The sequence below is a fragment of the Sorex araneus genome, chromosome 9 (assembly GCF_027595985.1).
Source record: "Sorex araneus isolate mSorAra2 chromosome 9, mSorAra2.pri, whole genome shotgun sequence".
In the NCBI taxonomy this organism is placed as follows: Eukaryota; Metazoa; Chordata; class Mammalia; order Eulipotyphla; family Soricidae; genus Sorex; species Sorex araneus.
The window spans coordinates 2,887,114-2,913,318 of NC_073310.1; the positions used below are offsets into that span (position 1 = coordinate 2,887,114).

General features: G+C 61.3%; 1 protein-coding gene across 5 annotated transcripts in view; it reads left to right on the plus strand.

Moving 5' to 3' along the window:
- Nucleotides 1-26,205, plus strand: part of CLIP1 (CAP-Gly domain containing linker protein 1) — an 81,940-nt gene that overhangs the window by 32,302 nt on the left and 23,433 nt on the right. For 3 of the 5 annotated variants that reach the window (XM_055146732.1, XM_055146734.1, XM_055146733.1), the window contains 11 exons: nt 2,700-2,897; nt 3,216-3,319; nt 4,208-4,268; nt 8,296-8,400; nt 11,011-11,955; nt 14,680-14,796; nt 16,214-16,271; nt 17,092-17,175; nt 18,021-18,177; nt 20,341-20,506; nt 20,983-21,198. In XM_055146732.1, coding sequence (XP_055002707.1) covers nt 2,700-2,897; nt 3,216-3,319; nt 4,208-4,268; nt 8,296-8,400; nt 11,011-11,955; nt 14,680-14,796; nt 16,214-16,271; nt 17,092-17,175; nt 18,021-18,177; nt 20,341-20,506; nt 20,983-21,198 — 2,211 coding nt within the window. Of the gene's footprint in view, nt 1-2,699; nt 2,898-3,215; nt 3,320-4,207; nt 4,269-8,295; nt 8,401-11,010; nt 11,956-14,679; nt 14,797-16,213; nt 16,272-17,091; nt 17,176-18,020; nt 18,178-20,340; nt 20,507-20,982; nt 21,199-23,092; nt 25,361-26,205 lie in introns of all 5 variants that reach the window. The other 2 variants (XM_055146736.1, XM_055146735.1) reach the window with 2 other exon arrangements.

Sequence of the window (26,205 nt, forward strand, 5' to 3'; positions counted from 1 at the left end):
TCGGCCGGGGCCTCGTGGCTGCTCCCCTCACGTCTGTCTGAGCGATAAACACTAGTGTGTCCGAACGTGGAACTGTGTCCCGAGATACCGTCCACACGGAAGCGGGCCCTCGGGGAGGGTGTCCGCGGGGCGCTGGCTTTGCGGGGGGTGGGGGGGCTGCGCTTCCTGCCGCCTCTGCTCCGTGCACTGACCCTCAACTCGCGGGAGAGGAGGGAGTGTGCAAGGGGAGATACAAGACAGGCGACACGGGGGACGGGAGCCAGGAGGCTGCGCCGTGGGCACAGCCCAGTGGTGGGCACCTGGGCCCGGGGCCATTCCTGTCTAGCTCTGTCCCCCTGCCCCGTCTCCGGCCTCACGTCCGGCCCCTCCTTCCTCTCGCCTCGCCGTCCAGCGGAGAGCAGGCTCAGAAGCCGCTCCCCTCCCCCACGAGTCGCCCATTTGTGGAGTTTGGTTTCGTTTTTTGCTTGACTTTGGGCCCCGCTTGGCCGTGCTTCGGGGGGGCCGTTTGCAGGGCTGGGGTGGAGCCGGGGCCCCCCACATGCCCGGAATATAGAATAATTCTGTGTGACTTCGTGGAAGTATATCTCGACAGCATAATTCCTTACGTGCACACACCAGCCACTCATACATGTACACATAGTGCACACGTGTATACCCAGGCTTATGGGTATGTACACACAAGCATGTACATGCATAAACACAGCACACACAGGTACATGCATGCACGCACACAGGTCCGCGCATGCCCTGAGGGAGGCCTCCGGTTCTCTTGTTAGCTGAGTTGTTGAGGCGCCCACAGTGGGGCTGGCCTTGCTGGGGGTGGGGCCCGGGGCCTCATACACCCCTTGCAGGTCCGAGGCTTCCGTATCAACATCATCAGCATCCAGCATTCATCCCGGGGCCCCGGCCTCTCCCTGCCCCTCAGCGCCCCTCCCCCCGTGCCAAGGTGCTGCTTTCCTGCTCGGGCGCCCGCGCCTTACAGCCGTCTTGGTGGTCGGCTGAGAGAAACCCTTCGCTCCCGTGCCAGTTTCCCGGAGGAGCTGTCTCGGGCCCAGGAAGTGCCAGGAGGCTCAGGGAACACCCCCACCCGCCTTTCCTATGGGACTCACCTGGCAGTGCTCAGGGACTCCAGGCAGGGCTGCTCCTGGTGGAGGGGGTTTGAGTGCGGGTCTTAGTCCGAGACCCCCAGTCTACAGAGCTCTTCCCAGCCACCCCTTGAAATCCGAGTTGACTGCAGTGCCCAGGAGCACTGCACACGGCCGGGCCCGAGGGCTCGTGTGCTCGGGGAAATTTTATTTATTTATTATTTGGTTTGGGGGCCACACCCAGGGTGCTCAGGGCTTATTCCTGGCTCTCTGCTCGGGGGGTCACTCCCGACGGTGCTGGATCTTGAACCTCGGCAAGCACCTTCCCCTCCTAAAGAAACTCTTCGGCCCCGGGGAGAACATTTAACCCGACAAAATACACTCTGTGTGTATCGGGAGATCATGGCCAGGCCCTTCTGCAGAGGTGAGGCTGGACCCGCTCCCCGGACAGAACCAGGGAGCTGAGAACTCCCGCTACCGTAGGCAAGCAGCAGTGGACAGGCTGGGCCTGCTGGGCCCTCGGTCAGCAGGTGATTGGCAGCCGCTCAGGTGATTCGAGGAAGGTGCAGGAGAACCCCCGGGCCAGCGAGGCCGGGACCACAGCAGGGGTGGCCGAGCAGAAGGAGTGGACGCCCGTGGCCGCCCCCGCCACCGTGTCCCTGAAGAATGAAGACCCTGGCCCGCTGTGTCCCCCGCCTGCAGGGGGGGCGCTATGCCGAGGGGGAACTGGGTCTGCAGAGCGACCATGAGCCCAGGACAGAGCGGACGCGTCCCCCCAACCCCCTGTCCCCATGGCCCTCCAGCATGCTCTCTCCCGCCTCGCTGTCTTTGCCCCCTTCCCTTTGTGCTTGCTTCCCCCCCGCCCCCCCCAGCTGCCCCGGGACTCTGCTTGCGGGTGGGCGACCTCACACATCCTCACCCTCCACTTTTGTTTTTTCCTCCCGGACTTTGGGCCACAGCCCGGCGATGCCCAGGGCTTATTCCGGGCTCTGCACTCAGGATTCACTCCCGGCGGGCTCAGGGGACTCTGTGGGGGACCAACTCGGCTCAGCCGCGTGCAAGGCCAGCGCCTTCTCCCCGCTGCTCTATCATTCTAGCCTCTCGCCCCCCCACTTCCGAAGGCAGATGGCACAGGGGTCTCTTATGGGGTCACACTCAGTGATCCGCAGGGGCACGGGGCCGTTCTCAGAGACAAGAGTCTCTGGTCGCCGCTCTTCAGGCCTCGGGGCGGGGCAGGGGTGAGTGAGGTGAGCTGGAAGGAAGAGGAAGAGAGGGGACAGGCCGCCCTGGGCAGGCCCTCAGGGACCCGCGGGCCGAAGGTGCTGGAGTCACGCCAAGGCTCAGCCTGAAGGCAGCCCAGGCCAGAGCAGGCTGTGGAGGAGGCGGCCTCGGGCGCTGCAGAAGATGCTCTGGATTCCCACGCGGCCCGTCAGCAGAGCCCAGGTCCCGTCCAAGGATCTTCCGGAAGGTTCCACGACTGCTTCCGCTGCGAGTCGCCGGCCCGTGTCCCCCGTGGATGCGGCGCTGCTCCGTGCTGCCTTGCCGAGGACCGCCGCGTGCATGCCCGCGCCCGCCGCCCGCCGCGCGCTTCACGTCTCTACCTTTCCTTTGCAGCTGACGGAAACCTCCTCCCGCTACGCCCGCAAGATCTCCGGCACCACCGCCCTCCAGGAGGCGCTGAAGGAGAAGCAGCAGCACATAGAGCAGCTGCTGGCCGAGCGGGACCTGGAGCGGGCGGAGGTGGCCAAGGCCACGAGCCACGTGGGGGAGATAGAGCAGGAGCTGGCCCTGGCCCGGGACGGGCACGACCAGGTGACGTCTGTGCAGACGGCCAGAGCCTGGGCGCGAGCTTGGTGAAGGCGGTGCAGGGAGCGGCCGTGGGTCCCCGTCGTCCCGCGCCGTGGTCTGAGTCGCATGCGCCCTCTGCTCGCCCCGTGGGGGCTAGAAGCGCCGAGTAGGCCCCGCCGGTGGTGCTTCAGTGGTGTGGTTCCCCCCCCCCCCCGCCTTCCAGAAACGCTGCGGGAGACGCGTCCGGTGTGTGCCGCGGTGGCAGGTGGCGGTGCCGGCCCGCAGGGGCGCCCGGGCTGTCGGGGGCGGGCGAGGCCGCTCATGCCCCGTTGCCTCCCACAGCATGTGCTGGAGCTGGAGGCCAAGATGGACCAGCTGCGGACGATGGTGGAGGCGGCCGACAGGGAGAAGGTGGAGCTGCTGAACCAGCTGGAGGAGGAGAAGAGGTGAGGCCGCGGCCTCGGGAGCTCGGGGCTCCCCGGGACAGACCCGCCGGGGCCTCGGGAACTTGGGGCTCCCCGGGATGGACGCGCCTGTCCCTCAAGGGCCGCCAGAACCAGGCACTGCCTGTGTCCAGGTGGCAGGGAACCGTCCTGTCCTGTAGGCCCCTGGGGAAGTCCCGGGCGGGCGGGAACCCGCAGCACCCGTGGGGCACGGCTGCAGACACACGAGCGCAGGCCGGGCTGCAGACAGAGGGACGCTGGGTGCCGGCCGAGGCCACCTTCTCAGATGGGCTCCCGGCAACGTGGTGCCCGGGGGCGCTGCCAGTGCCTGGCTCAGCCCCTTGGCTCCATGTGCCGAGCCCCCACGCGCCCCAGGAGCCCCTCCTGCCCCGCCAAGTCCTCGGCTGCTTCTCCCCCAGGGGGCTCCGTTGTCCCGCTGCTGGACAGGGGCTGCCCAGGGGGGACTGACATGCCTGCTGGACAGAGCGATGTAGATTTTTTTTTTTTTTTGGTTTTTGGGTCACACCTGGCGATGCACAGGGGTTACTCCTGGCTCATGCACTCAGGAATTACTCCTGGAGGTGCTCAGGGGACTGTATGGGATGCTGGGAATCGAACCCGGGTCGGCCACGTGCAAGGCAAATGCCCTACCCGCTGTGCTATCGCTCCAGCCCCGAGATGTAGATTTTTTTTTTGTGTGTGTTCCTGGGTCAGTTTTTACCACCCTCTGTCAGCTGCAAGGCGGAAAGGGTCAACGCAGAGCCTCCCCCCTGCAGCCTGCAGGTCGGGCAGCCGAGGCTCGCCCTTCCTCAGCCCTGTGCGTGGAGCTGGGGGCTGGGTCAGGCGCATCTGCAGGACGGTGGCCCTCACAGCTGTCCCTCTCCCCCGCAGGAAGGTGGAGGACCTCCAGTTCCGAGTCGAGGAGGAGTCCATCACCAAAGGCGACCTGGAGGTAAAGCCCGTGCCGGTCCCGGTGGCTTGCGGGGTGCAGGCAAGGACGCGGGGCGGCCCAGCCGTCCCCTCCGGGACCACCTCTCCCGCCCGAGACGCAGGATCAGGCCGGGACACTTGGGGCCGTGTGCCTGGCAGGGCCCGGCTGAGGCGTCTCTGCTCCTCGGGGCCGGAGGCCGCCGCTCGTGAGCGTTTTCATCTCGTCCTGGCAGTCGGGTCTGCTCTGTTGCCTCCGCTTTGGTTTCCAGTTGAGCAGCACAAGTCCAGCTCCCTTAGAACCCGGTTTTTTGAAGGGACTACCTAAAACAAGAAGAAGCAAACGAACAATTTGCAGAAGAACAATTTATATTTCTGCTTCTTCTCCTTCCTGTTTTAAGTTCATGGAAATTCACGGTATTTCTCACATGTTATTTGGCAGTGCATGTCGGGGGGGCCGCCTGGCATTGCTCGGGGCTCACTCCTGGCGGGGCTTGGGGCACCATAGTTGATGCTGGGGGATAAACCTGAATTGGCCGCGTTCAGGGCAAGCACCCTACCCTCTGGGCTAATGCTCTGGCCCCAGTTCACTTTTTTTTTTAATTGAACAACTATTTTCTTTGTTTTTTTTAATTGAACACCAGAATTAAATGTTTCTAATGATTTTGAAGCCACTGCTAGATATACAACAAATGTGAGTTACTAAATTTTCCCATTCTTTGGGAATGTTTTTCTTTGTTTTCTTTTTTTGTGTGTGTTTTTTTTTTGTTTGTTTTTTGGGTCACACCCGGCGATGCTCAGGGGTTGGCTCTGCACTCAGGAATTACTCCTGGTGGTGCTCAGGTGCTCAGGGACCATATGAGATGCTGAGAATCGAACCCGGGTCGGCCACATGCAAGGCAAATGTCCTACCCACTGTGCTATTGCTCCAGCCCCTAAATTTTCCCATTCTTGTATATTTTTGGTTCATTGACTAGTGTCTTAATAGAAATTGCACTTTTTAAAAATTTTTTAATTTTTTTTTCTTTTTGGGTCACACCCAGCTCTGCCCTCAGGAATTACTCCTGGCGGTCCTTGGGCACCATATGGGATGCCGGGCGGGGATTGAACTTGGGAATTGAACTTTGTCAGCTGCGTGCAAGGCAAATGCCCTACCAGCTGCACTCGCCCTCCGGCCCTAAATCGTACTCGTTTGCACGGTCCTCGCAGCATAGAATTTGCTGCCATTTACAGTTTCAGAGTCTGCCTGGACCAGGCTTAACTTTCAAACTGGAACTGTGATTTCTTTGGAAATAAGTGTAACAACAAAAGCAAGGGGAGCACTTCTGGGTTCTAGTTTTATGAGACCCAGAATTTAATGGATTATTAATAATTTATTAGGTGTCTCTCTCTCTCTCTCATTTCACAGTCACTTTCCTTTAGTTGGTTTGTCGTGTCGTTCTCATTCATTTAAAAGCACCCGAGTCTCATTAGACGTTCCATGTCATCACCTGGTTCATGTGAAATGTAGCCTGTTGTGTTCTGGGGAGGGAGCAGTGAAAACATTGGCCGCAGCTCTAGCCCGGTAGCGGCTGTCCAGGAGACGTACCTGAAATTTATTAGTTATTTTGGAGCCTTCCATGTATTGGGTGAGTGCAGTGGGTAAAGACTCACCCACCTTAGGTGTGTTTCTCTTGCTGCTGTTTAATTTTTAATTATTATTATTATTATTTTTTTACTATTAGCCCAAGAGTGAGATTGCTGCAGTTGCCGAGAGTGTAAGAGGGCGTGTGCTGTGTGGTTCTCACTTGCTAACACAGGCGGCTCCCGGTGCAGTGCTCCCTGGCACACTGAGATACTAACTGCAGCGGTGCCCGGAGGCCCACCTTTCTATGCATGTGGCTTTCGGGTCCTGGAGAAATTGTTTGTGTTGACTAAAGCCCCTTTACATCGCTTGCCGAGTGCAGAGGCCGGGGTTTCTCAAGAAATTTGCCAAGAACAAAAGAAAAGGCGGAGTGGGGGGTGGGGAAACCCTGACCTTCCATTAGTTTCCGGCGCCTCCTGGTTCTCAGGGGCTTGTCAGCCTGGTGTGGGTGACCCAGGCGCCCAGTGTGACGCTCCAGCCTTCCCGGGAAAGCAGCAGAGGTGTCGCCCTCTGCTGGCGGACACGGCGCTGGTGCAGGAGCTTGGCTGTCCCCCCCCCCCCCCCCCCCCCCCCCCCCGCTGGCTTGAGTTCTTCAGGGGGACGCTGTGTTTCAGGCCGTTACTACCCAATTGGGACTCTCAGGCATTGCAGTTATTTTTCTTTCTCTCCTTCCTCCCTCCCCAGTAAGACCAAACAGCGAAGCCCTTACTAAAGGGCTGCTTGTCAGTGGAACGCAGTCGAAACAGGCCCTCAGGTCCCCTTTCCAGAGCCTGTGTCCCGAGGGCCCTCCGTGATGCCCCCCACGGAGGCCTGCCGGGGACGCCCGGTCCTCGTGGCCTTTCCCTGTCGGTCCTGGCCGGAAGCGGTGATGATTTGCAGCCAGAGCTGTGGTAGCCGGGGAGACCCAGGGCAGGGGGCGCTGGGGGCTGGCTCGGTGGCAGGCACTGGCTCGGCCCTGCGCCCCCATTACATGTTTATTTTTGATGACGGCACCGTGGTCAGCGTCAGGCGGAGTGTGACTGAGCGTCAGGCAGACGGTGTTCTGGCACGGCCCCTGGGGGGCGCTGGCCGAGACTCTGCCTGGGGCAGCGACCCCTCGCTCGGGCGCCTGGGGGCCGTGGGTGAGGAGAGAGCTCCTGTTTGTGACTTTTGCTTTCTCCCGTGTGGGACTTTACTTGCAAGGCTGGGCCCCCCTGAGGATGCTGGTCTGGGCTGGATTTTCCCGTGGGAGCCGGAAACTCAGACGTAAGAAGTACAAGGAACATCCAGTCAGGTTTTGACTTTTTTTTTTTTTTTCATTAATTTTGTGAGTTTGAAAAACCTCCAACAGATGAAGAAATTTTTTTTGGTGGGTGGTGTGTGTGTGTGTGTGTGTGTGTGTGTGTGTGTGTGTGTGTGTGTGTGTGTGGAGGGTGGAGGGTGGTAGACCACATCTTGTGGTGCGTAGGGCTGACTCACGGCTCTGTGCTCAGGGATCACTCCTGGAATAGACCATTCGTGGTGCTGATGAGCTGTTGCAAGGCAGACACCTGCCCACCGCACTGTCACTCCCGCCCCAGACAAAGGAGGCGCGAAAGTATTTTTATTACCTTTTAAAGCATCCGCAGTGGCCGCTGAGGGTTTCACAAGCACAGAGGCCTCTCGGGAGTGTTGACACGGTAGAGTCTGAGCGAAGGTGTTTGTCTCAGGAGACAGCCGCTCCGGGCCTGCCTGCTGCTTCGGCCTGGCCATCCCGGCCTCCGCCCTGGGCCGTCAGACTGGCTCCTCTCACCACGTGCACCCAGAGGCCTCCAGAGGCCCCGAGTGACCAGCTGGGTACCCCCGACCCGCTGAGCGCCCCTGAGCCCGGGCAGAGCCTTTGGGCCGATCCTGGTTCCGCTGCCCCTAGTCCCGTCAGGAGCAGTCAGGGAAGCTCCGGCTCTGTGTGGCGTCCCTCAGCGGCCTGGAAGGCAGAGCCGCGGGCACAGCATTTGCCCTGGTGGCCGGTGGACTCGAGAGAACTGCTCTCAGTCAGTGCTCCTCACCGACCTCAGGACCCCGCCCTCGCCGCCTCCTGCCCGGCCCTGTTGGGCTGGCGCTTCCCGGTCCCTTACGGGGTTCGGCTCGTCCCCTCTCACCCCGCGTGGGGGGTGCGCAGTGGAGATAGGCAGCCGCCGGGGTGGGTGACCCGATTTTCTTGCCTAAGTCCGGTACCGAGTCAGTCGCCCGCGTGATGCGACCGTCGTTGCCGGCGGGACGTGGGTGGGCGGGGCCGGGGTCTCTCTGTGCCGTGACCTTCACTGACCCCGTGTGTGGCCGCATGCCTCTGACCCTCCATCCTGCCGCGTGTGTCTGCCTCCGCCCGCTGCCTGCCGCCCTCTCGCCCGCTCTCTCGCGTGCCGGCTCCTCAGGCCGCCTGTGTGCTCTTTCCTCTCCTCTCCACTAACAGACGCAGACGCGACTGGAGCATGCCCGCATTAAGGAGCTTGAACAGAGCCTGCTCTTTGAAAAGACCAAAGCTGACAAACTCCAGAGGGAGTTAGAAGACACTAGGGTAATGGCTTTCACTTTTCCACGTGCCCGTGGCGCACGCTCGGTGACCCGGCCCCCGGGGGTCGGCCTGAGTCTGGTCTCGGTCTTGTTGGGGTGGCCGTGAGCTCAGGCCCCAGGGCAGTGGCACCCTGGGCCGAGGGGCACATCCTGGGCCACGGGGAAAGCCCCGTTGCTTTGTGACCCACGCAGAGTCCAGGCCGGACGCCCGCACGGGCAGGAGCAGCGCACGGAGGCTCCGGGCGTGCGGCCCCTGGACCGAGTTTGTCCCCACACACACGCACGCGTGCACGCAACATGCAACACGCACACCTAGGCATGTGCACACACATGCACACACACACACACACACACACACACGCACGCACGCACACACACAGAGTCCGTCGCCCTCTGGTGCTCTTCCCAGGTCCTGGGCTTTTCCAGGTGGTTCTGTGGCCCTCGTAGCCCGCCCTGGCCCGTGCGCCCGGAGGAGAGCGGGAGCCCAGGGCTTTGCTTCATTTTGGGGTGAGGAGGTTTGTGTTTGGGGCCACAGCTGGGGGTGCCCAGGGCTTGCTCCCGGCCAGCGTGCGGGCACCCAGCAGTGCTGGTACCAAACCTGGTTCCCGAGGGCCGCCCCGCGCTGACTTGGGGTGGGCGCGAGTGAAGCACCAGGACCCTCCCCCCTTTTACTCCTGCTTCCTCGTTTCTCCGCCTCTCCCTGCTTCCTGTCACCGTGGCCCACTGACCCTGGCACTGAGCTGTCCCTGGCCGGGAAGGGACGCGAGGTGGCGAGACGGGCTCCCCCCCGCCCGGCCCCTCGCCCCTCGTGCCTGGGCCCCTGCTTGCGCTCGCTGCGTGCCAGGCTCTGCTCTGCGCCATCGTTTATCTGTCCCCTCCCCACCCCTGAGTCTCAGCGGGAGGCTCCCCTTGGCCATCGAGACACAGCTCAGAGAGGTCAGCTACCTTGCTCAGGTCACACAGCCAGCAGTGAAGCCGGAGCTGGCGGGCCCTCAGCCCTGCTCTGCCCGGAGCCGTGTTGGAGCCTTAGGGAACGGCGCACACGTGAGGGAGCCAGGCCGGCCTCGGCCCTTGTCAGCCGGGACTTGGGAGCTGCCCGAGTTTTTCCCCCGGCCCAGTAGGGCAGCCTGGTGGTGTCGTTTAGGATGACACGTGTGTGTCGGCAGAACCTTCTCGGCATTGATCGCTACGTCTGGAGCATGGATTTTTCTTGTTGAAATTGTGGCTTCATCTCAAGAGAGAGGAGATAGTCTGTTTGCCCCGACTCGAGGTGGCCCGGGGTGCGGGGGGGGAGGGAGGGAAAGGCCTGGCCGGTGGCTGGTGCCGTGTCCTGGTCCCTCCTGAGCGCCAGAGCCAGCCCGAGACGCTCGTAGCGCAGAGCTGAGGAGGTCAGCCGCCCCCGGGCCTTTATTCTTGGTTCCTGTATTTGGTTTCTGGCACTGCCGAGTGCTGGGTGGGGGCGGGGGGTCCAAAAGAATCAACGCCCCCAAGTAAAGCGAGGCCAGCGGCTGCTGTGGGCTGTCGGCTCTGACGGGTCCCGCGTGCCCCGGACTGTGGGCGCTGCTGTCTGCCCCAGCGGGCCGCTGTGGAGGGTCTCGAGCCTGGCGCTCATGGTGCCGGGGTCAGCCGTGCTCCCCTCTGCTCGCCAGGCCAGGCAGTTGACTGGCCGCACGTCGTGTGCGCTGTCCTGCCCGACCGGGGGCAGAGGGAGAGGAAAGGGCCCGGGAGAGAGCGGCCTGTGCCCGTGTCAGGAGGCCCCGGGGGCGGGGGTCTAGACCCACGTGGCGCTGCCCGGGCTGGGCTCGGGTGAATGGGGAGCCTCTCCAGATTCTTGCCTATCAGTCGCAGGTAAGAAATCGATTTTTTTCTTTGTCCTTTAAAAATAAAAAAAAAAGTGAGTTAGTTTTTCATTAGTCAGCTGAGCTTTTGCTCCGCAGCTGGCCCGCTGTTTCGGGGCCCTGGGCAGGTGCTCTGACACCCCACGTCCGTGTGCCCGGGCACGTCCCCACCCTCAGTGCTCAGGCACCCGCGTGAACGCAGTCGCGTAAGTCCAGAGCACCGGGGAAATTCATACATTTTCTTTGACTCCGCCTGGGTGAGGTGCCAGTGTTTCGCCACGCCATCGTCCGCACACTGCCGACAGGGTATTTTAGGCACTTTTATTCCCCCTCCCTGAGTCTTCAGCACCCGAACGGGCTTGGTGCTGCCTGCCCCTGTCCCTTCAGGCTCCCCGTGTCCAGCCTCGGTGGCCCCCGGGTTCCCGGCTGCCAGGGCCCCCAGCACGGGGCTCTGACTCGTTCCCGCCAGAGAGACCAAGCACCGCGTCCCCTGCGTGAGACAGACGGGGCAGGCGGTGCTGGCGCGGCCCAGAACAGCGGCGGGTCCTGCCGGAGTTATTCACATGTCGCCACTGTGAGGGCGCGGCCCCGGCCGAGAGGGAGAAGGAGCGAGTCAGGGTCAACGCGGCCTGGGGCCCCGTTTAGCGCCTGCTGGCCCAGGCGGACGGCTCTGGACGAGAGCTCCCGGGCCCCCGCCCTCTCCTCAGTGGCCGCCAGCGGGCCGGGGCCCCCCGACGGTCGCTGACGAGGCCTGTCTCTTCTCCGAACGCTCCTAGGTGGCCACCGTGTCGGAGAAGTCCCGGATCATGGAGCTGGAGCGGGAGCTGTCCCTGCGGGCGCAGGAGGCGGCCGAGCTGCGGCGGAGGCTGGAGGCCAGCAGGCCTCCCGGCGAGGCGGACGCGTCGCTGTCCCTGCTGCAGGAGATCAGCGCCCTGCAGGAGAAGCTGGGCGCCGCCCACAGCGAGCGCCAGAAGGAGGTCGCCAGCCTCAAAGAGCACTTCGGGGCCCGGGACGACGCCCACCAGAAGGAGGTGAAGGCCCTGCAGGCGGCCGCCGAGAAGCTGTCCAAGGAGAACGAGTCGCTGAGGTCCAAGCTGGACCACGCCAACAAGGAGAACGCGGACGTGATCGCCCTGTGGAAGTCCAAGCTGGAGACGGCCATCGCCTCGCACCAGCAGGCCATGGGCGAGCTGAAGGCGTCCGTGAGCCGGGGCATGGGCGCCGAGGCGGCCGAGCTGGCCGAGCTGAAGGCGCAGATCGAGAGGGTGCGGCTGGAGTCCCAGCGGGAGGCGGAGAGCCTGCAGGCGCAGCGGGCGGCCGAGCGCTCGGCGCACGCCTCCGAGCTGGAGGCACTCAGGTCGAGGCTGGCCAAGGCCGTGCAGGAGAAGGAGAGCGGCCTGGAGGCCGCGCGGGCCCGGCTGGACCAGGCGGAGGACCAGCACCTGGTGGAGATGGAGGACGCCCTGGGCAAGCTGCAGGAGGCGGAGACCAAGGTAAAGGACCTGGAGGGGTTGCGGGCCACGTGTAGTCAGCAGGCCCAGGCCCTCGCCGACTCCGCGGCGCAGCTGGAGGCCGCCCGGGAGAAGCTCGCGCAGCTCGAGGGGCTCCGGAAGGCCAGTTCCGAAGGTAAATTGGAAATGGAGGCGCTCAGGCAGCAGCTCCAGGCGGCCGAGCGGCAGATTCAGGAGTTAGAGAGCGAAAAGCGGGCCGAGAGCGGCAAGGTTGGTACCCAGGCCCCCGCGCCCGCCCACCGCTCGCTTCATGCATGCCGTGTGTGTCTGGGCCCCCCCGCCGCTGCTCTCCCCCGCCTGTTCCGTCTTGGTGCTGACAAGTCCCCCGGTCACGTCCGGTCCGGTTCCGTCTGACAGGACTGAGAGCGTCGTTGGCACGACTCTGGGGCCGTCGCTGCTTCCCAGCACCCGGGTGCCGTACTAGGCGAGGCCTCGGCGACCTGGGCCCGTCTGGGATCTTTCTAGAACAGAGACAGCGCAAGAGAGAACAGATATGGGGCTGGAGTGATAGCATAGCTGGTAGGGCGTTTGCCTTGCATGTGGCTGACCCGGGTTCAAATCCCAGCATCCCATATGGTCCCCTGAGCACTGCCAGGGGTAATTCCTGAGTGCAGAGCCAGGAGTAACCCCTGTGCATCGCCGGGTGTGACCCGAAAAGCAAAAAAAAAAGAGAGAGAGAGAGAGAGAGCAGCTAGGTGCCCCCCAGGGCAAACCTGTTCCCCCGTGTGCCCCCCGCGTGCTCGCCTGGTCCGCGCGGACCCCTGGGCCCTGTGTTGGCTGCGAGGGTCTGCCCCTGACCTCGCTGGCCACCTGCTCGTGTGGATGGGCTTGGCCCTCCTCACCCAGAGGTGCCTGCCTCAGTTTCCAGCTGGGGCTTGGATGCCTCTGCGCTCCCTCAGGGCGGGTGACGTGTTTCTCACTGCCCGCTCCCCCTCCGTGTGTCCACCTGCTGCACGAGCCCGCCCGGCCCTGTCGGCCTCTCAGGGGAGCCTGGGCCAGGCCTGCCTTCCAGCATGGCCTCCTGCTGGCCACGGGCGTGGGCTCGCGTGGGAGCCCTGACCCCGGGGGAGGGCAGGACAGTGACCCCTGGGCCAGGCCCAGGAAGCTGCGAGGCTGCGTTTCTCGCCAAGGAGCCCCGAGAAATGCCCTTTTCCCCCTAAAGGACTGTGGTGCGGAGACACACTCCCCCGCCCGCCCCCACCCCTGCCCTTTGTTGGAGAAACTCCTCTGTTGGCCAAGCAGGAAGAGCTGTGGGATTTGTAGTCAGGACAGACAGACAGACAGACAGACAGCACAGAAGGGCCCAGAGACCCCCAGGGAATTCCTCTCAGGACTCAGCACTCCTTCGCCGGCATTCCAGAAACGCCAGCGGAAACCAACGGAACCAGGTCCCAGGGACCACGCAGGACGGTCGGCCCACTTGTCCGCATCAAGATGCAACAAACGTCACGTTCTGGTGACGGCTGTCTAGTGGGTTAGAGATTCTTCATTTTAATTTTAATGTTAAAACCCCTCAGACTTCTAAAGTCACAGAAAACAAACCACAAGAAAGTAAATGTTGGGGGCCGGAGTGCTGGTTCCGTGGGGAGGGCATTTGCCTTGCACGCGGCCCACCCGGGTTTGATCCCTGGCATCCTGCAGGGTCACTGCCAGGAGGAGAAATTCCCGAGCATCACTGGGTCTGACCTAAAAGGCCAGAAGGAAAAAAAAAAGAACATAGACCTTTTTTTCCCTGCCTCCCCTCCCTTTCCCTTTCTTCCCTTCCTCCCTCCTTCCCTCCCTCTCTCCTTCCCTTCCTCCCTCCCTCCTTCCCTCTCTTCCTCCCTCCCTTCCTCCCTCCCTCCCTTCCTCCCTCCCTCCCTTCCTCCCTTCCTCCCTTCCTCCCTCCTTCCCTTCCTTTCTCCTTCCCTTTCTCCCTCCCTCCTTCCCTCCCTCTTTCCCTTCTCTCCTTCCCTCCCCTCCTTCCCTCCCTTCCTCTCTTCCTCCCTTCCTCTCTCCCTCCCTTCCTCTCTCCCTCCCTTCCTCCTTCCCTTCCTCCCTCCCTGCCTCGTCTTTCCCTTCCTCCCTTCCTTCCTCCCTTCCTCCCTCCTTCCCTTCCTCTCTTCCCTTCCTCCCTCCCTCCTTCCCTTCTCTCCTTCCCTCCCCTCCTTCGCTTCCTTCCTCTCTCCCTCCCTTCCTCTCTCCCTCCCTCCCTCCTTCCCTTCCTCCCTCCCTGCCTCCGTCTTTCCCTTCCTCCCTTCCTTCCTCCCTTCCTCCCTTCTTCCCTTCCTCCCTCCCTCCTTCCCTTCTCTCCTTCCCTCCCCTCCTTCGCTTCCTTCCTCTCTCCCTCCCTTCCTCTCTCCCTCCCTTCCTCCCTCCTTCCCTTCCTCCCTCCCTTCCTCCCTCTTTCCCTTCCTCTCTCCCTTCCTCCTTTCCTCTCTCCTTCCCTTCCTCCCTCCCTCCCTTCCTCCCTCCTTCCCTTCCCTAGTCTCCCTCCTCCTCTGCTTCCTTCCTTTCTTCCTCCCCAGGCCGTTCTCGGGGCTCTGGGGTCCCCACGCCCAGCAGTGGTGGCCTGTCCGGCTGTGTGGACGGACGCTGGCCTCGCGCAGTGGTGCTGGCGGCCGGGCTCGGCGGCGTGTGCTCAGCCCTTTGCTCCGTCTCCCGCCCTGGGAAGCCCATCTTGCTAACAGGCTTTCTTTTTTTCTGGCCACTCCAAATTTAGGTCTAGAAAAACGCCTCCGTTCGGGCCGTTTTAAAAACCCACTAGACAGTCTCCACCAGAACTGGCGGCGCCGGCCCTTGGCTCCCCGGCTCCGGGCGGCAGTGCTCCCTCACGCCTGCTCCTCTGGGTTGTGTTGGGGCGTGGCTTCTCATACGTGTTTTCTGTTTTGTCTTCCCCTCCCCGTTCCCGTGTGTCCCCCTGGCTCATTCACTCCATCCCTGTCCCTCTGCTAGGCCGAGAGCCTGGCCGAGGAGCTGCGGGGGAAGGGGCTAGCGCTTAGTGGCCTCCAGGAGACCTTGCGTGAAGCCGGCCGAGTGAAGGAGGCTCTGGAGAAGGAGCTGCGGGGCCTGGTGAGTACCGGAGGGGAGTCGGACGCTGCCTTTGGGCCCTGCTGAGGTAAAGCGAAGCCTCCTCCGGCGAGCTCTGCCCCGGCGCCACTGAGGCTGGGAAGGCCCAGGGGCTGCGCCTTAGGGGGCAGTGAAGGTAGGTGCTGCCGTGTCCCCGCCCCGCCGTCCTCCGCTCCTGACCTCGGCCCGGCCACGATGCTGCGGGAGTGCCCAGGCTCTTGCCTCCCCCTCGCGCCTCAGGCTCCTCTTCCCCCCTGCCCGCCCTGCTGTCTGCCCTGCAGCCGAGCTCGGGGGCTCACAGCAAGGGGAGGGGAGTGAGAGACATGCGCTGGTTTAAGGCCGCTTTTCTGGAACCTTCCAGACTCCTTCCTGCTGCCCACTCTGGGCCAGTGCTGGATCAAAGTGTATTTTCTTTTTTTCTTTCTTTTTTTTTGGGTCACACCCAGCAATGCACAAGGGTCACTCCTGGCTCATGCACTCAGGAATTACCCCTGGCGGTGCTCAGGGGACCCTATGGGATGCTGGGATTCGAACCCGGGTCGGCCGCATGCAAGGCAAGCGCCCTACCCGCTGTGCTATCACTCCAGCCCCAAAGTGTATTTTCTTGATTTCTTTTCAGGGTATTTTTTATTTGTGTTTGTTTGTTCATTTGTGTCTTGGTTTTTGGTTTTTTTTTTTTGTATTCAGCTGTGCTGAGGCCTTACCTTGGCTCTGCTCAGGGATTCCTGGCAGCCCTCGGGGGACCACATGGGATGCTGGGATTGAACCTGGGTTGGACACATGCAGAGCAAACACCTAAAGTATCTGGGGGCTTGGGGGGTTTTGGTTTTGTTTTCTTTTTTTTTTTTTGGCTTTTTGAGTCGCACCTGGCGATGCACAGGGGTCACTCCTGGCTCTGTGCACAGGAATTACTCCTGGCGGTGCTTGGGGACCCTATGGGACGCCGGGCATCGAACTCGGGTCAGCCTTGTGCAAAACAAACATTTATTTTCCCCGCTGGACTATTGCTTCGCCCTGGGGCCATATTTTTTTGGGGGTGTGTGTCACAAGTTCCCCCCCACCCCCACAATGCCTGTCAGTCCTTGGAGGTGACTCCTGGCTTTGTGCTCGGGATATTCCTGACAGTGCCAGGATTCAAACCAGGGCCGAGTGGCCTTACCCAGTGCTCTCTCCCAGCCCCCCGATAATCACCTTGTTAATTGGGGCCTCCCCGCACCCATTGCCACTCCTGGCTCGGGGTCTGACCGGCCGGCCGCACGCGGGCGCCTGGGCCCTTGTGCCAGCCCTTCAGCCCAGTGCCTCTGTTTTAGGTGTAAGTTCACTTTCATGACCAGTGTCACAAAATAGAGTGTGGCCCGTGTCATTGATCGGAAGCTAATTTAAAATCCCCTGGTCTGAATATCTGATTCTGTTTCTCTAGAAAGAAAAGTTCGCTGAGGCTTCAGAGGAGGCGGCCTCTGTTCAGAGAAGCATGCAAGGTGGGTGCGGGCCGCCGGGTGGCTGGGGGGGGTGCTCTGCCCTCCCCCGGGCGTGGCCACGCTCAGGGCTGAGCCCACTCACTTCCGGCAGCTGACTCCCTCGGCTCTTTCTTCTCTGGCTTAAAGATGGTTCCCAGGGACCCGAGCAGGGCAGGCGCTTGCCTCACTCACCCACTGCCAAGCCAGGCTCCATCCCTGATACCACCGGGCAGTCTGGTCCCTGGGCGTAGAGCCAGGAGTAAGCCCTGGGTGTAGTGCACACGCACACACTCATACACACACACTCACACACACGCACACACTCACACACACACTCACACACACACACTCACACACGCGCACACTCACACATGCTCGCACACACTCACACGCGCACACTCACACATGCGCGCACACACTCACACATGCGCGCACACACTCACACACGCGCACACTCACACACACTCACACAATCACACACGCGCACACTCACACACACACTCACACAATCACACACGCGCACACTCACACACGCGCACACTCACACACACACACATGATTGTTTGTAGTGACGTGCAGGTGTGCTTGGGAGAGTGCTGTGTGGCCTGGCCGGAAGCCGGCCGGGCGGGCAGGAGGAGCCTGTGGCTCTCCCCGGCTAAGGCCCGAGTCCCTCCATGCCCAAACCTCCTGGTGTCGCCCTCCGCCCGGGGCTTCTCCCGTAGAGATGCTTCATCCCCTGGGACCTCAGGCTCCCGCATGAGGTTTGCCGTGGCTGTCGGAGACTCCGAATAATCCCGACGGTGCGTGAAATACATTGAACTTCTAACTTTATCCCAACCAGAAACTGTCGATAAGTTACGCCAAAAAGAGGAGCAGTTTAACGCGCTGTCTTCTGAGCTGGAGAAGTTGCGAGAAAATTTAGCAGGTAAGAGACGGTCTCCGGGTGGGCGTTGCCTTGCACACGGACCGCGCAAGGCGCCTCCCTGCAGAGGGTCCCGCTTCCACGCGCTCACGCCCCCTCTGCGGCCTCCTGGGCCCGCCCGCCTGCCTGTCAGTCTCTGGGCCCCTGCGGAAGTGGTGACACTTCCTCCACCTTGGCCCGGAACGTCTGTCAGGCGCTGCCAAGGTCCCCCCTCAGGGGTCCCCCCTCAGGGCCGCCTCTGAGGCGCCTTGTGCAGTCGGACCCCCCAGCCCTGCGTCTCTTTCCCGTCCTGGGAGTTGTCCTTCATTTCAAGGGCTGCCGGCTCCATTAGAGCAGTTTCCACGGGGCCAGAGAGCGAAACGGCCTTGGAGCGAGGCCTGGGACAAGCACGGGATGCTCAGTTGGTTACAACGCTGTTCTCCCCCACCTCTCTTCCTCCCTCTCTCCCTCTCCAACCCTCCCTCTCTCACTCCCTTTCCCTCCCTCCCTCCCTCTCTTCCTCTCTCTCTCCCCCTCTCCAACCCTCCCTCTCACTCCCTTTCCCTCCCTCCCTCCCTCTCCAACCCTCCCTCTCTCACTCCCTTTCCCTCCCTCCCTCCCTCTCTTCCTCTCTCTCTCCCCCTCTCCAACCCTCCCTCCCTCCCTCCCTCTCTCCCTCTTCAACCCTCCCTCTCTCACTCCCTTTTTCCCTCCCTCTCTTCTCTCTCCCTTGCTCCCTTTTCCCTTCCTCCCTCCCTCCCTCCCTGTCCCTCCCTCCCTCCCTCCCTCCCTCTCTTCTTCTCTCTCTCCCTTGCTCCCTTTTCCCTCCCTCCCTCCCTCCCCGCCTCCCTCTCCTCCACTCCCCTCAGATATGGAGGCCAAATTCAAAGAGAGAGATGTTCGAGAAGAGCAGCTGATGAAGGCGAAGGCCAAGTTGGAAGACGACATCGCGGAAATCATGAAAATGTCCGGGGACAACTCGTCGCAGCTGACACGAATGAACGACGAGCTACGCCTGAAGGAAAGGTGCGGGAGTGCTCTGAGGAGACCCTCCGGGGTTCTGTGTCTGCTGCCCCTTCCTTTCGGGGCTCCCTTCGTGCAGCCGGTCACCCACTTCTTGTGTGATTTGGGAAGAAAAGTGGTGGTTGCGCGTGGCACTGCCTGTCCCAGGCCGCGGGAATATTTCCCATCCGTGTTACTACAAGGAAGGACAGCTGACCCGTGTCCCACAGGGAGAAGTTTGTCTGTTGTTTTTTTTTTTTTTTTTGCTTTTTGGGTCACATCCAGCGATGCTCAGGGGTTACTCCTGGCTCTACACTCAGGAATTACTCCTGGCGGTGCTCGGGGGACCATATGGGATGCTGGGAATCGAACCCGGGTCGACCGCGTGCAAGGCAAACGCCCTCCCCGCTGTGCTATCGCTCCAGCCCCAGTTTGTCTGTTTTGTTTCACGGCCACCCGGGGGGTGCTCAGGGGTCACTCCTGGCAGAGCTGGGGGCCCATAATAGGGTGCTGGGGTGGAACCAGGTCAGTCACTCACGGCAGGGCCACACCTGGCGATGCACATGGGCTACTCCTGGCAGTGCTCGAGGGACCATATGGGATGCTGGGAATCGAACCCGGGTCGGCTGCGTGCAGAGCAAACGCCCTCCCCGCTGTGCTGTCGCTCCAGCCCCACCACTCAGCTTTGACTCCTGGCACTGTCAGTGCCGAGGAGGGCCGGACGCCCCTGCTGGCACGGCATCGGAATCTCCTTGCAGAGTGCCAGTATCTGGGGCCATCCTGGGATCCCCGGCAGAGCTTGCTGCCCGGGTGTGGAACCCTGCTGGCCCCTCAGTCGCCCTCCCCGGCCACAGCCGACCGCGTCAGCCCAACCCCAGGCTCTGTCCTGCTCCATCTTCTCCCGCACAGATGTGGTTTGATCATCTGGTCAGCTGGTACCCAAAGTTCTGTGAACACTTTCTCTCATATGTTATAACTCATTTTCGGGTTTTTTTGGGGGGAAGGGGGTTTGGGGTGATGCCCAGAGGAACCCAAGGAGTGCTCCCTGCTCTGTGCTCGCGCATCTCCTGGCTGTGCTCAGGGAATCATACTGTGCTGGGGAGGAAACCCAGGCCGCCTGAATGCAGATGGCGTCCTCAGCCCATCAAACTATTGCCAAGAAGTGAATTTAGGGCCTCACTCACGCGAGTCTCACCCCGGCCGCCTCCTCCTGGTTCATCATCCTGAGATGATAAACTCTGAGGCTGCCAGTGGGCGTTACTATGCCTAACTACCATGATTGTTAGTTTGCAGAACTCATTGGTTTTCGCCTCCCCATGTCAGGTGTTAACCCTGACACTGTCATGAAGACAGAACTGACTGGTGGCCCCTTTTTAGGCACAAAAGCGCTGGAAGTTTTAAGCATTCTTTTTTTTTTTTTTTAATTTTTAAAATTTATTTTACTTTTGGGGGCTGGAGCAATAGAACAGCAGGTAGGGCATTTGCCTTGCACGTGGCTGCCCCGGGTTCGAATCCCAGCATCCCATATGGTTCCCTGAGCACCGCCAGGAGTTAATTCCTGAGTGCAGAGCCAGGAGTAACCCCTGTGCATCAAATACCCATCCCTTCATCAGTGCACATTTTCTACCACCAAGAACCCCAGAATACCCCCATCCCACCCCTACCCCCCCCCCCCCGCCTATGTGGCAGATGATTTCCACTTTACTCTCTCTTCATTTTGATCACATTCAATTTTTCGACAGAAGACCCACCATTATTATTTGGAATTTCCCCCAACAATCAGACCTGCCAAAAAGGCATCATTAGATCATTTGTTTTCTATTGCTGACAGTGAAGAGCGTATGATGTAATTAAGTCCAGAGGAATTTCTGCCCAAAGCCGCTGGGTTCCGAGATTGGTTTGTGTGCCTCTGGGATCATGGCCGTTCAGCAGCCAGCGGAGCAGGCTCCAGGTCTTATCAGGGCGGAGAGAGGGGCCGGTCCCACCCCCCATCCCGAGCGGCCCCTTGTGTCTGTCACTGCAAGCTCGTACCTCTCTGTCCAGTAGGCTCTGAAAGATGGGATGGCGGTCACCATGCTGCCGCCGAGGGGAAAAGGCGGAAGGGACAACGCGCTTTCCCACCCGGGGCCAGTTTGAAGCATTCTTGTGAAAAATCTTGACAGCTTTTTTGGGGGGAACTTGTTCTAGATGCGTGGAAGAGTTACAGCTGCAGCTCGTCAAGGCCAACGAGCACGCGAGTCTGCTGCAGAAGAGCATCGGGGAGGCCACGCTCAGGGCAGAGCAGAGCCAGCAGGAGGCGGCCCAGAGACACGAGGAGGAGAAGAAGGAGCTGCACAAGAGGCTGTCGGACCTGGTGAGCAGAGCAGAGGGGCCGCGTGTGCGTGTGTGTGTGTGTGTGTGTGAGAGAGAGTGTGTTGGTGAGCAGAGCAGAGGGGCCGCGTGTGCGTGTGTGTGCGTGTGTGTGTGTGTTGGTGAGCAGAGCAGAGGGGCTGCATGTGTGCATGTGCGTGTGTGTGTGTGCACACCTGCATGTCTGCTGATGAGCAGAAGGGTCGTGTGTGTGCATGTGTGTGTGCGTATGTGTGCGTATGTGTGTGCATGCATGCATGTGTGTACATGTGTGTACATGCGTGCGTGTGTGCATATGTGTGCGTGTGTGCATGCATGCATGTGCGTGTGTGCATGCATGTGTGTGCGTGTGTGTGCATGCATGCATGTGTGTGCGTGCATGTGTGTACGTGTGTGCATGTGTGCATGTGTGTGTGCGTGTGTGTGCATGTTGGTGGCGGGCAGGGGGTGGTGGCTGACGGTGGCCCTGGCTCCCCGCAGGAGGAGAAGGTGGGCACGAGCCGCAGCCAGTGCCAGGCTCTGCAGGCCGAGTACGACAAGGCGAGCGCCGAGAGCAAGGCGCAGCACGAGGAGGCGCTGCAGGCCCTGCAGAAGCTGCTGCTGCAGGCGGAGGAGAGGCTGCAGGCGGCGCAGGCAGAGAACGGGGACCTCCTGCGGGAGGTGGCCGAGCTGAAGACGCAGGCCGACAAGGCCAAGGTGGGTGGTGCAGGGCCGCTGGTGGCCGTTTCTGAGCCGGGCTCTGTGGTGGGGGACTCGTGCTCGGCTGCTCCCAGGGCGCTGGGCGGAGCATGCAGAAGCCCAGGGACCCCAGTTTGGGTTTTTTGGTTTGTTTTAACTTCCTGTTCAGTGAGTTTAGCCCTTCGTGTTTTCACTTGGTTGCTCAAAGGCATTTTTTAATGTGTCAGAGAAATGTTAAGATTAGAAGTTCAACGGAGAGAAAATAGAGGGACTGGAACGACAGTGAATCGGGAAGGGCGCTTTCTATGCACCTGACCCACCTGTTGGATCCCCGTCATCCCCGCTGGTCCCCCAGCACCCAGGAGGGAGCCGTGACCCCTGCCGGGTTTGACCCCCCAAAACAAAAAGGAAAATAATGTGTACACGCACACATATATTACACATGCATGTACATATATGTACGTGTGTACACACATGTGTACATTATTTTATACACATATAATACATATATTTTAGCACATATACATATTTTGGCACATGTAGTTTTACATGTTTTATACCCATATATTTTATACATACATGTATATGCGTATACATATGTGCATATATATGTGTGTGTGTGTGTGTGTGTGTGTGTATACCTATAAGTCAATGGAAAGAAAACGGACGTGAGCTTATGTCAGAGGAAATCAGGTCTGCTGAGTGGTGGCCGTGGCCCGTGTGTGTGCTGGTGCCCGGCCTCTTTCCACCACACACCGCAGCCGGGGCTATATCTCCTCCCTGGGCCATGTATGACCCAGTTCCATGGCCAGCAGCCCCGTAGGTCAGTCACATTCCAGTAACCTGACCGTCAGTGGCTCAGCTGCCCAGCACACGTCAGGAGCCTGCTCATGGCTGCTGAGCTGGCTGGAGAAGGTAGCCCTTCCTGCAGAAAGTTCTGGAAAGTACATGGCAGTAAAACTATGGTATGGATTGAGACTGAAAAACGAAATGTGCAACCCGCCACTGACGGGCAGAGGGAGCACGGTGAGGGAGGTGCTGGCCGCGTGCTGCCACTCCTCTCGGAGCCCAGCACCAGCCCCGGTGACCCCTGGGCACCTCCCAAATTAAATAAAAAGCAAAAACCATTTGCTTCAGTCACCAAAGTTTGGTGGATTAGTCTGGATTTTCTGTAAAGTGTATAACTTTTGGACCAAACCCATATCCTGCCTCTGATTGTCCTTCAGAAAATAGTTTGACAAGCAGTGCTTGCTTTTCCCTTCTCCTCCTGCACGAAGTTAAAAAACAAAACACTTTTTTGTAGTTCTTTGAATTGTATTCAAAACTTGTTTTTTTAATGCACACCTTCTATGATGGAGTGATGGATTTTATAATAGAACAATTGAAGAGGTGGGGGGAAATCTTACACCCCAATGTCAAGATCCAGCTGGACTTTAAACTTCCAGGGAGCTGTCAGGAGTAATTTCAGACGGCATTTCAAAGATAAAATAGGCTGATAGCACAGCGGGTTGGGTGCTGCCTTGTATTCGGCCAACCCGGGGTTGATCCCCGGCATCCCATATGGTCCTCGGGCCCTGCCAGGAGTGGTCCCGGGGCGCAGAACCCAGAGTGAGATCCGAACACTACCAGGTATGGGGCCTCCACCCCCAAAATAGACGGGTAAGTATGTCGACACTGTGAAGCTGTGTTTGAGGCTCTCCATCCATTGTGTGTGTGTGTGTGTGTGTGTGTGTGTGTGTGTGTGTGTGTGTGTGTGTGTGTGTGTGTGTGTGGTGCACATGCGCATGAACGCACAGGTAAGAATCCTCTGACGTTTTCATTTCTCTTACTTAGGCCACATTAAGTGCTTGGCTTGCTTTCGCTTGCTTGATCTCATTCCTGTTTCCATTCTTCCCGCTTTTTGTTTCTGTAGTCACTAACTTATTTGTTAACATCAGCCCAAAAGGAAATGGAGCTGATGTCGGAGGAGCTCAGGGCCCTGAGGTCCAAGCAGCAGCTGTTCGCGCGCGAGAAGCTTTCTCTGAAGTCAGAGCGGGGGTCGCTCCTGTCGAAGCTGGTCGAGGCGGAGACCAAGAACTCCCAGCTGCAGGAAGACCAGAAGAAGCTCTGGCTGATGAACCAGGCGATCCGCTTAGACAAGGAGAAGGTCCTCGAGGCCAGGCGGGCCGCGGAGAAGCTCTGCCAGCAGGAGCGGCTCGGCCGGGAGGCTCTGGAGGCGGAGAAGGAGAAGCTGCTGGCGGAGGGCAGCGCGGCGCAGGGGGAGCTCCAGAGGGTCAGCGAGGAGAACGACGCCCTGCAGGTGGCCAAGGTGGGCCTGCAGGCGCTGGTCGAAGAGCTCCAGCTGAGCAAGGGCAGCCTGGTGGCCGAGTGCCAGAAGAGCCGGGAAGAGAGGGACCACCTGGAGGAGCACGTCAAGCAGCTGGTTCTGGAGAACCTGTCCCTGACCAAGGACAAGGACAACATCATCCAGAAGCTGCAGTGCTCCTACGAGGAGCTGGCTCGGGACCAGAAGACCCTGGTGCAGGAGATCGAGGAGCTCACGGCCGAGAAGAAGTCGGCCCTGGAGAAGCAGTCGGGCCTCGACAGCCTGTGCATGGCCTTGAAGCTGGAGCGCGATGGCCTGGCCCAGAGCAACAAGGACCTGCAGCTGGAGACGGACCTGCTGCGGCAGGAGCAGGAGAAGCTGAGCGCCAGCCTGGAGGCGGCCCTGCAGGTCAAGCAGCTGCTGGGCGCCGAGGCCGGCTGCCTCCGCGCGCAGCTGGACGAGGCCACGAAGGCCGTGCGCAAGGCCGAGCTGGAGGCGCTGCAGACGCAGGCGGCCAACGCCAGCCTGGCGCAGCTGCTGGAGCAGCTCAAGGCCAGCCGGGAGCTCTCGGACTCGGAGTGCGTCCAGCTCCTGCACGAGAAGGAGACCCTGAGCCTGGCCGAGCGGAGGCTGGCGGCCGAGAAGGAGCAGCTCCTGGGCGAGAACGGCCTCTTGGCCGAGAAGCTGAGCCGGTGCTCCGAGGAGGCGGCGCGCGTGGAGGCGGCCCTCCGCGAGCAGCTGGGCAGCCTGGGCTCGGAGAAGGAGCTGCTGGACCAGAAGGCCGCCAGGCTCCGGCAGCAGCTGGACGGGCTGCTGAAGGACAAGGCGCTGCTGGAGGCGCAGCGCGCCGAGCTGCTGGCCGAGCGGGAGGAGTCCCGGCGGGCCCTGGGCGACCTCAGGCAGCGGCACGAGGAGGAGGCGGCCAGCCGCAGGGCGGCCGTCCACGAGAAGATGGCGCTGCTCGGGGAGCTGGACGTGCTGCAGCGGGAGCTCCAGGAGCAGCGCCAGGAGAACCAGGGGCTGGCGGCCGGCCAGGGCGAGCTCGCCGCGGCGCTGCAGGAGGCCCGGGACGCGGCCCGGAGCCTGGAGGAGATGCATGCGGGCGCGCTGCAGGAGAAGGAGGCGCTGGGCGCCGAGCTGCAGGCGGCCTGCGCCGAGCGGAGCTCCCTGGCGCGGGACAGCCGGGGCCTGCAGGAGGAGTGCCGGCGGCTGGCCGAGGATGGCCGCGCGGCGCAGCAGGCCCTGGCGCTGGAGCGGGAGGCCCGCGCCCAGGAGGGCGAGGCAGCCGCCCGCGAGGCCAGCCAGCTGCAGGGCCGCGTGGGGCTCCTGGAGCAGGAGGCCGAGGAGCTGCGGGCGCGCGCGCAGGGCTTGCAGGCCGAGCGCCTGGACCTGCTGCAGGAGAAGGCCCGGTCGGAGCAGCAGGTGGCCGAGATCCTGCGGGAGAAGGAGCTGCTGAGCGCCGACGCCGCCCGGCTGGCCGCCAACATCGAGGCTCTGAAGGGCGACTTCGCGGCCCTGTCCAAGTCCAAGCTGGAGCTCCAGGGCCTGCACAGCTGCCTCGCCGAGATCCTGGCCGACCTACGGCGGAAGCACGAGGCGGCCCTGGCCGAGTGTGCCCAGGCCGGGCAGGAGAACCAGAGCCTGCTGGCCGAGAAGCGGGAGCTGCGGCAGGAGCGGGACGAGCTCCTGCAGGAGAAGGAGCGGCTGGCCGGCGGCTACTTCCTCCTGCAGAAGGAGGTCAGCCAGCTGGCCAAGACCAACAGCCACGTCTCGGCCAACCTCCTGGAGGCGCAGAAGGAGAACCGCGTGCTGAGGAAGGACAAGAGCAAGCTCGCCTTTAGGATCAGGGAGCTCGAGACGCTGCAGTCGTTCACGGTAAAGGGGAGCAGGCCCCGCACCCACTCGCCCGGGGCACCCCCATTTTAGCGGTTAAGAGGATTGTTCTTCGTCGGCACAAAGAGAGGTGCACCCCCCCACCGGAACCCGTCGTGTGCGTGTGTGTGTCTCGGGCTGCCTGTTGCGGGCACAGGGACAGCCCCTCACCACGTGGCCTCTAGGACAAGGCGTAAGCTGTGAATAAAACCAAAAAAGAACAGTATGTTCGTTTCCGGGGGAATTCTCACGGAAGATTGCACCGTGGCTTTTAAAGGCGTAAGGGAAGGAGTGCAAGAGGCACTAAGTCATAAAGCAAGGCGGTGTCTTCCTGGGGCTTTTAGCAGCCCCCCTCAGTCTGCTCACTTGGGACTCGGGGTGCCCTGTGCCACCTTCAGGGCGCCTGGTGCAGGGCAGCCTGGACTCGGGGTGCCCTGTGCCACCTTCAGGGCGCCTGGTGCAGGGCAGCCTGGACTCGGGGTGCCCTGTGCCATCTCTCGGGGTGCCCTTTGCCATCTTCAGGCAGCGGCCTGTTCTCTCTCCAGCTCAGGGTTTGCTTTCTCCCACTCACCCCGTGCTCCCGGCTCACACCTCCTCTCCTTCCTTCCCCCCTGCGCTTTCCGCTCAGGCCTGCTTAGCTGTCTGCCCAGGTCCTTTTTATTCTGTGTGAGAAATGGAGGCTCTCGGGAGCACTGGGCTGTGTCAGGGAGTCAGCCTGAGCGGCTCAGACGCAAGTCCCCGCGGGGTGGGCGGCGGCCAGCCGGGAGCCGGAGCCGCCGTGGGCAGGTGTGGGTGGTCTGTGGGGCGTTTTGCGCCGAGCTCTGCCGCTGCAGCCAGCCCCTCCCTGG